This window comes from Aotus nancymaae, unplaced genomic scaffold (genome assembly GCF_030222135.1).
Source record: "Aotus nancymaae isolate 86718 unplaced genomic scaffold, 86718_ANA_hifiasm-v0.15.2.pri h1tg000018l, whole genome shotgun sequence".
Classification (NCBI taxonomy): Eukaryota; Metazoa; Chordata; class Mammalia; order Primates; family Aotidae; genus Aotus; species Aotus nancymaae.
Window position 1 is genome coordinate 852,189 of NW_026988430.1, and position 13,664 is coordinate 865,852.

Consider the following 13,664-nt stretch of genomic DNA (forward strand, 5'->3'; position numbering starts at 1 on the left):
TCAATTTTCCAGAGGGGATGACACTTGTTTCAGAGTGTCACAAAATTTTCTCTTCCTCATAATTTTTTTCATAACATTTATTACTTCCTTATTTCTTAGGCTATAAATAAAAGGATTTAATAAAGGAATAACTAAAGTATAAAATATAGCAACAGGTATATCTTTATCCCCTTCATTAACTGCACCTGGTCGAGCATACATGAAGAGAAGGGAACCATAGAATATTGACACAGAGAGAAAGTGGGATGCACAAGTAGATAAAGCTTTGCCCCTTCCCTCTTTGGATTTCATTGTAAATATTGTGAAAAGGATGTAGAAATAAGAGACTAAGACTATGGTAATAGTAAAGATTTGAATTGACCCTGCCAAGATAAATAACACCAATTCATTGATATAAGGGTCAACACAAGAAAGTCTATACATTGGAAGAACGTCACAGAAAAAGTGATTGATTTGATGAGACCCACAGAAAGTTAACCTCAACAGAAGCCCTACTTCAATCATGGGATGCAGGTTTCCAGCTATGTAGGCTCCTGTGGTCATCTGAATGCAGAGCATCTTGGACATCATGGTGTGGTACTGCAGTGGGCTGCATATGGCCACATAGCGGTCATAGGCCATTGCCGCCAGAAGAAAGCAGTCTGTAGTTTCAGCAAGACAGAGAAAATAAAATTGTGCCATACATTCATACAGGGAAATCCCTTTATCCTCAGAAAATAAATTCTCTAACATCTTGGGGGTAATAGCAGAGGAACAGCAGGAATCCATCAAAGCCAGGTTGCCCAGAAAGATGTACATTGGAGTGTGAAGACGATGCTCTATATAAATCAATGCCACCAAACCAATATTCCCCACCATAGTGATCAGATAGATGGCAAAGAACACTACAAACAGAAGGGTCTTCATCTTTGGGTGATATGTAAATCCTGTGAGAATAAACTCAGCTGTCAAGGAGTGATTGTCCTCATTCATCTCCGCCTTGTCTGTTGAGATATGAATTAGGAGATATAATATTGTAATTGATTGTAATTAAGAGCATATTATTTTTCCTTCAATTTTTTTCCTTTTAGCAACAGGTAGAGGAATTTCTTTCTCATATTTCCTCTGCTGTTTCTAAATATATCCTCATGTGCTTCTAGGGGACATTTGTTCTCCTAAAGTGTCAGTGTCTATGACTTCAAATTCTGACCCTTAGGATTCACAAGGATATTTTGATAATTCCAGGGAAGATGCATAAAGTGGAAAATGGCTTATCTTTATGAATTCATGCAAGGACAGCATAAAAAACTAGGGAACCCATATTTGGTTCATTGTTCCCAAATGATTTCACTGTCAGTTCTGTATTGAAGATCCTTAAAACAAATTTATAATACATGTATAATATATGTCATATAATATAGAACATATATATATTATATGGGGCTATGTGTGTATACACACACACATACACACACACACACACGCACACACACACACATACACACACACATGCACACACACATCTCCAAGAAAATAGTTTTTATATGTTCTTCAAGAGGACTGAATGCTTTTAGAAAGCATGCAACAGATATGTTAAATTTATGTTTTAGGAACTGCATCTCATCCCTTTCCCCATTTCACACCCATTTTCATAAACATCTACTCTGTCCATATTATTCCTGTTGATTTTTTCTTAAATGCCTAAATCCTTCCTCTTTTTGATAAGGAATAATTTTTATATAATGCTACTTAAAGTTTTAACTAATTGCCCCAGGTCACACAGATTTCCATTTTCTGAAAGGTGGAGCCTCTCATATACTCAACACAATTCAGAATTTCTTGCCTATATATACATTGTTTTTAAAAATATGTCTGTACAATTTACTTATTATATTGTAAGCATTTTGATGTTAATTGTGACTTACGCTTCTGTGACAAGAGCTGTAAAATGCTAAGGGGGAAAAGGCAGTATTAATTTCAATCTTAACTCCACCTGGATGACCCAGAATGAGTAAAGTTGCTTTATGAATTCTACCAATGATCCTTAATGATTCTTTGGTTTCTGCAGAGACTATTAACTTTAAAGAAAAGTCAACCAAGAAACACATAAAATAATCACATAAAAAATTTATGTGTCTTTCTCTTCTCTATGGACACAGGGAGGGGAGCATCACACACTGGGGTATGTAGGGGGGAAATAGGGAAGGGACAGTGTGGGTGGGGAGTTGGGGAGAGATAGCATGGGGAGAAATGCCAGATATAGGTGAAGGGGAGGAAGGCAGCAAATCACACTGCCATGTGTGTACCTATGCAACAATCTTGCATGTTCTTCACATGTACCCCCAAACCTAAAATGCAATAAAAAAATAAATTGACTCTTTTCTACATTTTTCTGTTCCTTCAGAAAATTATATAAGATTTTCTGAAGTATACTATAGCAGACTAAGAGGTACTAAATAAAAGCAAGCTTACCTTTATACTATAGCTTTCTAACACTTAGGAAAAAAAGAAATCTTTAAATCTTAATGGGATTTTTGAAGTCAAATTTTGTTTTGCTTTAAAAGGCTATTTCCTCTCCCTACATAGTGATACATTAAGACATACTGACTGATCATTTGAATCATATAAGTTCTATAGTCAAAATAGACATATTTTTAAATCAAAATATCAAAACAAAAACATGGGCTGAATATTTTATTAGTTTTAAAATATTAAATGTAAGCCATGTAGTCAGTTAACTAAGCAATAACTTTCAATGTACATGCCTAAATTATTTAGTGTAATTTCTTCATAACTTTACCTATGTGTTTTTAAATTCTATCTTATAATTAGAAGTCAGACATATTGCAGTATTGCATCTCATCCTAGTTCTTCATAGCATTCAATTTTGAAAAGCACTAGAAAGATTAGATAAAGCTGAGATATAGGTGATGGGGAGGAAGGCAGCAAATCACACTGCCATGTGTGTACCTATGCAACAATCTTGCATGTTCTTCACATGTACCCCCAAACCTAAAATGCAATAAAAAAAATAAAAAAGAGAAAAGCTGAAATTTAAGAACAATAAAAGATACTAAATAATTTAGAGATGTAAATATTTATGATTCCTAAAATTAGATGTAAAAATAATTTAGCACACTTCTCTTACCTAGATTTCACTGAGATGAGCTTTGTAGCAGTGCATTGTTTGCTTTATGATGTAATTTTTATAGAATTAAAGAATATAAACCTTGGCCTCTAAAACATTTGGGATTAAAATAATGAAAATCTAGGAGACTACTAGTAGATCAGTGTTGATAATTATATCTGTTACACTGTAAAGTTAAAGTTTTCACCAAACCCTAAAGGGATTTCTCTGCACTGACATCAACATATTTCTGTGGAGATACTCAGTCCTAAAAAGACACAAACCACTTGAAATTAATTAAAGATGCCCTGTGAGATAATGAGTTAAAAACAAATGACCTTCACTAAAGTCTGTTTTATGATCATCTTGCTGATCCACATGAAACTGATCTCATTTTTACAATTGTATTCACTATTCTGAACATAAAACGTAAAACAGACAGAAAATAGTCTGGGCTGGTTTGACCTGTTCCTGGGAGAAGTGTGACTAATATGCTTTGTAGAATGTAATTAATACTTGAAGAAGATCCAAGAAAGTGTAGAAAATTCAGCCAAGGTCATCAACTTCTTCACTCTGTGAGGTGAATTGGTCCCCACATCCTACAATGCCCTCAGGGAAGCTTTGATATTATTTGGTTCTTCGTATCAGTGATTGAGATTGCCCTACTGTCTTTTCTGCTCGTGCCAGCTGTCCTTTACCCTGCTATTTCCTTCTTCGCACTTTACTCTTCAATGTACTATATATTTGTTAGGACATCTATGATCAGTCACTGCTGTCTCATCACCATCATTAGGATACAGGCTTAAAGGGAAGGGGTTTCTTTCACATGTTCAGTCCTGTGTTTCAAATATCTTGACTCGTGTTTGGCACACTTTAGTGCTAACTGAGGACTTGCTCAATGAAAGGGAAAAAAATAATATTGCATTCCTCAAGAATTTATCAAATCCCCTATTACTTTTCAAATCAAATCAATATTTCTTATTTTGGTGTTCTAGATATCTCATCATTCCTGTATCTTATCATCAACTTGTTTTTTTCCTCCTTGTCTCAGCAAACTTGGCCATGTGCATTCCTTCCCTGTTCTTTGTGCATTTGCTTCAATTAAGTTGCTAGTATTGTTTCTCTTATCTGAAACAACTTCTCCCTCTTTTCTATCTTGATAGTTGAGTTCAAAGAAGATCTTCTTCTTGCAGCCTTTCCTAATCTTTGAAATCAAATTGATTTTTCCCCTTCTTGAAATACACAATACTAACCTGCTTGTCACTCAATAAGGTGTGAGTAGTATATCCCATGACTGTGTAAATCTTGATTAAATATCTTCAAGTCACAGACAAGTTAATAAATCTTTTGGGCACTTCATAGGAAACTGAGCTGGGATCCTCAGATCCTGGATTCATACTTACTACATTGATTGCTAAAAATTTCAGTTCTGTTTTCCCTTTATTAAGTATTTACAGCATACAGGGCACTGGAAAAAAGACAATTGGCATAAAGGAACTAGGATATGAACAGGGTGGGGATAAGAACATTTTAGATAAAAATGGCTACTGACAAGAAGCTCATAATCTAGTTGGGAAGAGAGACATATAGATTGTTAACTAGAGTATAACTGTTTCTTTGATTTTGTTTTTGTTTTTTTGAGATGGAGTCTCCCTGCATCTCCCAGGCTAGAGTGAAGTAGCATGATCTCGGCTAAGTGCAACCTATGCCTCCTGGATTCAAGTGATTCTCCTGCCTCTGCCTCCCAAATAGCTGGGCCTACAGATTCACACCACCACACCTGGCTAATTTTTTTGCATTTATAGTAGAGACAGGGTTTCACCATGTTGGCCAGGCTGGTCTTGAACTCCTGACCTCAAATGATCCACCTGCCTCAGCCTCCCAAAGTGCTGGGATTAAAGGCATGAGCCACCATGCTCTGCCAAAAAAAGGGTAAATAAGTTTTATAAAAATATAAAGAAGAAAGTGCATAGTGACCTGAGGAATAAGGAAAGATCTCTCAATGGAAGTGTCATTTGAGATAAAATTTACAAAATAAGTAGGATTATTTCTATGTAAATTATATCTGTTTTGTACCCTCAGGATTGCTTTAATTAAGGAAGTAAAACTTTGAATTTTTAGAGAGAAAAAAAAGGGAAGAAAGAAAAGAGGAAGAGAAGACAAGGCAAGGGAAAGGAAAAGAAAAGAAAAGACACCTAAGCAGGGAAGAAGGAGTGAAACAAGAACCCACCAATATGTAGGAAAATTGGTGATAACATTGCTAAAGTTTTTCTTTTTGATACTTAATAAAGTCAGAGATAAAGAAAATATTCTAAATGTTTCCAGGTAAACAATAGAATGGGAATCAAAATAAAATGCAATTTCTCCAAAGCAACAGATCATGTTAGAATATAAAGGAAGCATAACTTCAGTGTTTAGAAGAAAAACTATTATTATTATTATTATTATTATTTTTTGAGACAGAGTTTCGCTCTTGTTACCCAGGCTGGAGTGCAATGGCGCGATCTCGGCTCACCGCAACCTCCGCCTCCTGGGTTCAGGCAATTCTCCTGCCTCAGCCTCCTGAGTAGCTGGGATTACAGGTACGCGCCACCATGCCCAGCTAATTTTTTGTATTTTTAGTAGAGACGGGGTTTCACCACGTTGACCAAGATGGTCTCGATCTCTTGACCTCGTGATCCACCCGCCTCGGCCTCCCAAAGTGCTGGGATTACAGGCTTGAGCCACCACGCCCGGCCCAGAAAAATTATTTTTAATGTAGAATTTTAAATTTAAACAAATCACATAAGTCAAACGTGAAAAAAAATTGTCCAAGAACTGTCAGCAAAATGAGGGTATGAACAATTAAGAGAAAGATGGAGAGCTTGAATACTGAGTTATCTAACACAGGAAATGAACAAATAAAAGTCTCAGATGGGTGAACTTTAGGTGTAGAGAGCAAACTGTCTAGACTGGAGCAGGAGGGTGGAGGCCACCAGAAAAGAGATCTCCAGGATGAAAACAAAATGTTTATTTAATATGGTTGATTTTGAAGGAAGATATTTGTGGGACACATAATGGATGTGAGTGAGCAAATGGGAATATAAAGTTTTTATTAACTTAAAAAAATTTGCAGGTGTGAAGAAAAAGAAATATAAGCCTGGTATATTAGCTCTCATATTTGCATGCCCTTCATAAAAAGTGGTTATTGAATTATAAAAAATTATGTTGGGGCTGGGTACAGTGTCTCTCACCTGTAATCCCAGCAGTTTGGGAGGCCAAGGCAGGTGGATCATAAGGTCAGGAGTTCCAGACCAGCATGGCTAATACGGTGAAACCCCATCTTTAAAAAAATATAAAAAGTTAACTGGGTGCAGTGGTGCACACCTGTAGTCCCAGGTACTTGGGAGGCTGAGGCAGGAGAATTGCTTGAACCCAGGAAGCAAAGGTTACAGTGAGCCGAGATTGCACCACTGAACTCCAGCTTGGGCAACAGAGTGAGACTCCATCTCAAAAAAAAAATTTATGTTATATCATCATAATGGAAACAATTAATATGACTAAAACTGATACTAAGAAATGTAAGGATAAATTTTCAGAGAAATCACTTAAAAAATTAGAAGGTTGTTGTGAATGAAACACATAAGTCATGGTGGGCAAGAGACTGTAGTTTTTGGACATCACCTTTTAGTACTATTTTTTAATTGCATTTATAAATATATATTGAAAAAGAAAAGGAGCAAAAGCATGGAGAGAAGTTTGAAGCTATTGGTCTTGTTCAGGTGAGAGATGAAATTATGTGCAGGTAGTGTAAGTGGAGAGATTTGGCACATATAAGATAGATTTCAGAGACTGAGTTGACAGATATTATGAAAGTTTGGTTGTGATAGGAGAGAGAGTTGTTGGCCTCACAAATGTCTTATTTGGGAAAGTGTCTGTTCATATCCTTCACCCACTTTTGAATGGGTTTGTTTGTTTTTTTTCTTGTAAATCTGCTTTAGTTCTTTGTAGATTCTGGATATAAGCCCTTTGTCAAATGGGTAGATTGTAAAAATTTTTTCCCATTCTGTTGGTTGCTGGTTCAGTCTAATGATTGTTTCTTTTGCTTTACAGAAGCTTTGGAGTTTAATTAGATCCCATTTGTCTATTTTGGCTTTTGTTGCCAATGCTTTTGGTGTTTTGGTCATGAAGTCCTTGCCTACGCCTATGTCCTGAATGGTTTTGCCTAGGTTTTCTTCTAGGGTTTTTATGGTGTTAGGTCTTATGTTTAAGTCTTTAATCCATCTGGAGTTAATTTTAGTGTAAGGTGTCAGGAAGTGATCCAGTTTCTGCTTTCTGCACACTGCTAGCCAGTTTTCCCAATGCCATTTATTAAACAGTGAATCCTTTCCCCATTGCTTGTTTTTGTGAGATTTGTCAAAGATCAGATGGCTGTAGATGTGTGGCATTGCCTCTGAGGCCTCTGTTCTGTTCCATTGGTCTGTGTCTCTGTTTGGTACCAGTACCATGCTGTTTTGATTACTGTAGCCTTGTAGTATAGTTTGAAGTCATGTAGTGTGATGCCTCCAGCTTTATTCTTTTTGCTTAGGATTGTCTTGCCAATGTGAGCTCTCTTTTGGTTCCATGTGATGTTTAAGGTTTTTTTTCCAGTTCTGTGAAGAATGTCTTTGGTAATTTGATAGCATTGAATCTGTAAATTACTTTGGGCAGTATGGCCATTTTCACAATATTGATTCTTCCTAACCATAAGCATGGAATGTTTTTCATGTCATCTGTAAATAGAGACAATTTGACTTCCTCCTTTCCTAATTGAATGCCCTTTATTTATTTTTCTTGCCTGATTGCTCTGGCTAGAACTTCCAATATTATATTGAATAGGAATGATGAGAGAGAGCATCCTTGCCTAGTGAGAGATTTCAAAGGGAATGCTTCCATTTTTGCCCATTCAGTACAATATTGGCTGTGGGTTTGTTGTAAATAGCTTTTATTATTTTGAGATACATTCCACCAATACCTAGTGTATTGAGAGTTTTTAGCATAAAGCGCTATTGAATTTTGTCAAAGGCCTTCTCTGCATCTATTGAGATGATCATGTGGTTTTTGTCTTTAGTTCTGTTTATGTGGTGGATTACATTTATTGACTTGTATATGTTAAACTAGACTTGCATCCCCAGTATGAAGCCTACTTGATCGTGAGAGATAAGCTTTTTGATGTACTGTTGCAATCAGTTTGTCAGTATTTTATTGAAGATTTTTGCATCTATGTTCATCATAGATATTGACCTGAAGTTTTCTGTTTTTGTTGAGTCTCTGCCATGTTTTGATATCAGTATGATGTTGGCTTCATAAAATGATTTGGGGAGGATTCCCTCTTTTTATATTGTTTGGAATAGTTTCAGAAGGATTGGTACCAGCTCCTCTTTGTATGTCTGGTAGAATTCAGCTGTGACCCCATCCAGACCTGGGCTTTTTTCGGGTGGTAGGCTATTAATTGCTGCATCAACTTCAGACCTTGTTATTGGTCTATTCAGGGTTTCAACTTCCTTCTGGTTTAGGCTTGGGAGGGTGCAAGTGCCCAGGAATTTATCTATTTCTTCCAGGTTTACTGGTTTATGTGCATGGAGTTGTTTGTAGTAATCTGTGATGGTGGTTTGTATTTCTGTGGAATCGGTGGTGATATCCCCTTTATCATTTTTTGTTGTATCTATTTGATTCTTCTATCTTTTCTTTTTTATTAATCTGGTTAGCAGTCTGTCCATGTTGTTGATATTTTCAAATACCAGCTTCTGGATTTGATTTTTTTAAATTGTAATTTAAGTTCTGGGGTACATGTGCAGATCATGCAGGATTGTTACATAGGTACATACATGGCAATGTGGTTTGCTGCCTCTATTCCCCCATCACCTCTATCTGGTGGGAGGGTGGGGAGGGATAATGAGGGGGTTTATTGATTTTTTGAAGGGTTTTTTGTGTCTCTATCTCCTTCAGTTCTGATCTGATCGTAGGTATTTCTTGTCTTCTGCTAGATTTTGAGTATTTTTGATCTTGTTCCTCTAGCTCTTTCAATTTTGATGATAGGTGTTAATTTTAGATCTGTCCTTGCTTCTCATATGGGCATTTATTGCTATATATTTTCCTTTAGATACTGCTTTAAATGTGTCCCAGAGATTCTGGTATGTTGTGTATTTGTTCTCGTTAGTTTCAAAGAGCATCTTTATTTCTACCTTCATTTCATTGTTTATCCAGTCAACATCCAGGAGTCAGTTGTTTAGTTTCCATGAAGTTGTGCAGTTCTGAGTTAGTTTCTTAATCCTGAATTCTAATTTGATTGCACTGTGGTCTGAGAGACTGTTAAGTTATCCATTCTTTTGCATTTACTGAGGAGTGATTTACTTTCAATTATGTGATCAATTTTAGAGTAGGTGTGATGTGGTGCTGAGAAGAATGTATATTCTCCAGATTTGGGGTGGACAGTTCTGTATATGTCTATTAGGTTTGCTTGGTCCAGATCTGAGTTCAAGTCCTGGATATCCTTGTTAATTTTCTGTGTTGTTGATCTGTCTGATATTGACAGTGGAGTGTTAAAGTCTTCCTCTATTATTGTGTAGGAGTCTAAGTCTCTTTGTAGGTCATTAAGAACTGGCTTTATGCATCTGGGTGTTCCTGTATTGGGTGCATATATATTTAGGATCATTAGCTCTTCTTGTTGCATTGATCCTTTTACCATTATGTAATGCCCTTCTTTGTCTCTTTTGATCTTTGTTGGTTTAAAGTCTATTTTATCAGAGACTAGGATTGCAACTTCTTCATTTTTTGCTCTCATTTGTTTGGTAAATCTTCCTCCATCCCTATATTTTGAGCTTTTGTGTATCCTTGCACATGAGACGGGTATCCTGAATACAACACACTGATGGGTCTTGACTTTTTATCCAATTTGCCAGTCCGTGTTTTTTGATTGGGGCATTTAGCCCATTTACATTTAAGGGTAATGTTGTTATGCATGAATTTGATCCTGCAATTTTGATGCTACCTGGAAGATTTGCCCATTAGTTGACACATTTTCTTCATTGTGTCAATGGTCTTTACCATTTGGTACATCTTTGAAGTGGCTGGTACTGGCTGTTTCATTCTTTTTTTTTTATTGCATTTTAAGTTTTGGGGTACATGTGAAGAATATGTAAGACTGTTGCATAGGTACACACATTCTATATTTAGTGCTTCTTTTAGGAGCTATTGTAAAGCAGGCCTTGTGGTGATGAAATCTCCCAGCAATTGCTTTTTTATAAAGGATTTTATTTCTCCTTTGCTTATGAAGCTTAGTTTGGCTGGATATGAAATTCTAGGTTGAAAGTTCTTTTCTTTAAGGAAGAATATTGGCCCCCACTCTTCTGGCTGTAGGATTTCTGCTGAGAGATCCACTGTGAGTCTGATGGACTTCCCTTTGTCAGTAAGCCAACCTTTCTTTCTGGCTGCCCTTAACATTTGTTCCTTCATTTCTACCCTGGTGAACCTGACGATTATGTGCATTGGGGTTGCTGTTCTTAAGGAATATCTTTGTGGTGTTCTCTGTATTTCCTGGACTTGAATGTTGGCCTGCCTCACTCAGTTGGGGAAGTTCTCCTGGATAATATCCTGAAGAATGTTTTCCAGCTTGGATTAATTCTCTCTGTCACATTCAGGTACACCTATCAAACTTAGATTAGGTCTTTTCACATAATCCCATATTTCTTGGAGGCTTTGTTCATTTCTTTTTGTCCAATCTTGCCTTCTCATTTTATTTCCTTGAGTTGATCTTCAATCTCTGATAGCCTTTCTTCTGCTTGGTCATTTTGGCTATCAAAACTTGTGTATGCTTTGCAAAGTTCTCATGTTGTGTTTTCTAGTTCCATCAAGTCATTTATAAACTTCTCTAAGCTGTTTGTTCTCGTTAGCATTTCGTCAAACATTTTTTCAAGGTTCTTAGTTTCTTTGCCCTGGGTAAGAACATGTTGCTTTAGCTAGAGAAATTTGGCATTACCCACCTTCTGAAGCCTATTTCTGTCAATTCATCAGACTTGTTCTCCATCCAGCCTCGTTCCCCATCCAGCCTTGTTCCCTTGCTGGTGAGGAGTTGTGATCCATTGGACGAGGAGAGGCATTCTGGCTTTGGGTGTTTCATCCTTTTTGCACTTGATTCTTCCCATCTTTGTGGATTTATTTACCTGTGGTCTTTGTAGTTGTTGACTTTCAGATGGGTCTCTGAGTGGACATCCTGTTTGTTGATGATGAAGTTATTTCTTTCTGTTTCTTAGTTTTCCTTCTAACAGTCAGGCCCCTCTGCTGTAGGAATGCTGGAGGTCCACTCCAGACCCTCCTTGCCTGGGGCTCACCTGCAGCAGCTGCAGAACAGTGAGGATTACTGCCAGTTTCTTCTTCTGCTATCTTGTCCCAGAAGGATACCTTCCAGATGTAGTCTGAGCTCTCCTTTATGATGTGACTCTTTGGATATACAGGGGTCAGGGAGCTGCTTGAGGAGACAGTCTGTCCTTTATAGGAGCTCAAGTGATGAGCTCTGAGCTCCGTTGTTCCATTCAGAGCTGCTGGGCAGGTATGTTTAAGTCTGCTTCAGCAGAACTCATAACAGTCTTTTTTATCCCCCGGTGCTCTGTCCCGGGGAGGTAGGTCTTTATTTATAAGTTTCTGTCATGCTGCTGCCTTTTTTCAGGGCTGCCCTGCCCAGTGAGGGGGCAGCCTAGTCACAGTCTGCCAGCAGCGGTGTTACTGATCTGCTGTGGGCTCTGCTCAGCTGCCATGTGAACTTCCCTGCAGTCCTGTTTATAGGGGTATAGTTAGAAAAGCCTTGGCATTGGCGGCCCATCTCTGTAATGGCAGACTCTCTCTGAAATGGTGGACTGCCTCGGCAATGGCGGGCTGCCTCGGTAATGGTGGACTGCTTCAGCAATGGTGGATTGCCTCAGCAATGGCAGACTACCTCAATAGTGGTGGACTGCCTCAGTAATGGCAGACATCCCTTCCCCACAGAGCTGGACCATCCTGGGTTCAGCTGTGCTTCCTGTGAAACTCTCAATGCAGAGTGTTTCAGATTGCTGGTCTTTGTGGGTGTGGGACTGGCTGTGCCTGATAATCTGGCTCCCTGCCTCAGACCCCTTTTTTTTTTTTTCAGTTGAATGGGTGACTCTGTCTCCCAGGCATTCCAGTCACCAGTTGAAATGGCAGCTGGATTTGTGTGAGTTCTTGTGCTGAGACTGGCTGCGCTGGCTGACATAGCTGCGCTGGGGGCTCATGGCACTTTTTTGCCCAGGAATCTCCTGGTCTGGCTCCCTGTTTCAAGTCCCCTTTTATTAGTTGAATGGGCTACTCTGTTTTCCAGGTGCTCCAGTCGCCAGCTGAAACGGCGCCTGGACCTGTGTGAGTTTTTTGAGTGGTGGGCCTCTATGCCAGCCAAAACAGCCACACTGGAGACTTGTGGCACTTTTTCACCCAGGAATCTCCTGGCCTGGCTCCCTATTTCAGTCCCCTTTTTATCAGTTGAATGGGTGACTCTGTCTCCCAGGCACTCTAGTGGCCAGCTGAAATGGTGCTGGGACCCATGAGAGTTTTTTGAGTGGTGAGCTGCCACACTGGCTGAAACAGCCATGCTGGAGACCCTTGGCACTCCTCCACCCTGGAATCTCCTGGTCTGTGGGCAATAAAAATCCTTCTGGAAATGCAGTGACCATTCACCCTCCATGCACTCACTGGGAGCTGCAATCCAGAGCTGCTCCTATTCGACCATCTTGAATCCCCTCAGGGCTTTATTTTTAAGTTCCTGATATGCTGCTACCCTTTTTCAGAGATGCCCTGCCCAGCAAGGAGGTAGTCTAGTCACAGTCTGCCAGCAGAGGCTTTGCTGAGCTGCTGTGGGCTCTGCCCAGCTGCTGTGTAAACTTCCTTGTGGTTTTGTTTACAGAGGTATAGTTAGAACTGCCTAGGAAATGGTGGTCTGCCTCAGAAATGGCAGACTGCATTGGTAATGGCAGACTGTCTCAGTAAAGGTGTATTGCCTCAGTAATGGTGGACTGCCTTGCTAATGGACGACTGCCTTCGTAGTGGTGGACTGTCTTGGTAACTGCTGATGTCCTTCCTCCCACTGAGCTGGACCATCCTGGGTCCAGAGCTGTGAAGCTCTCAAACCAGAGAATTTCAGATTGCTGGTCTTTGTTGGTGGCGGGACCTGCTGAGCCAGATGACCAGGCTCCCTGTGTCAGCCCCCTTTTTTTCAGTTGAATGGGTGGTTTTGTATCTCAGGCATTCCAAGCATCTGTTGAAATGGCCACCCAGATTTTTGTGCAGAGACTCACAGCGCCAACTGAAACAGCCATGCTGGAAACTTGTCGTGCTTTTCAGTCTGGGAATCTCCCAGTCTGTAGGCAGTAAAAACTCATTTGGAAATGAGGTGAGCTCACTCTCTGTGTTCTTCTCGCTGAGAACTGCACTCCAGAGCTATTCCTATTCAGCCATCTTGGATCAAATCCCCCCCTTTTTTTACTTATTTTCTAGAAAAATCTAGAATTAAAAAAAAATTTAAATTTGCCAGTTT

At 39.0% G+C, this 13,664-nt stretch overlaps 1 protein-coding gene across 1 annotated transcript; it reads right to left on the reverse strand.

Moving 5' to 3' along the window:
- On the reverse strand, nucleotides 1–972 carry LOC105714469 (olfactory receptor 5K3). Its single transcript, XM_012448417.2, has one exon. The coding sequence runs from the start codon at nucleotides 970–972 to the stop codon at nucleotides 1–3; it is 972 nt and encodes a 323-aa protein (XP_012303840.1).
- Between the last annotated feature and the right edge of the window lie 12,692 nt (nucleotides 973–13,664).

Excerpts from the sequence above, each read along its gene's own strand:
- LOC105714469 (XM_012448417.2), bottom strand. The coding sequence starts at position 972 with ATGAATGAGGACAATCACTCCTTGACAGCTGAGTTTATTCTCACAGGA.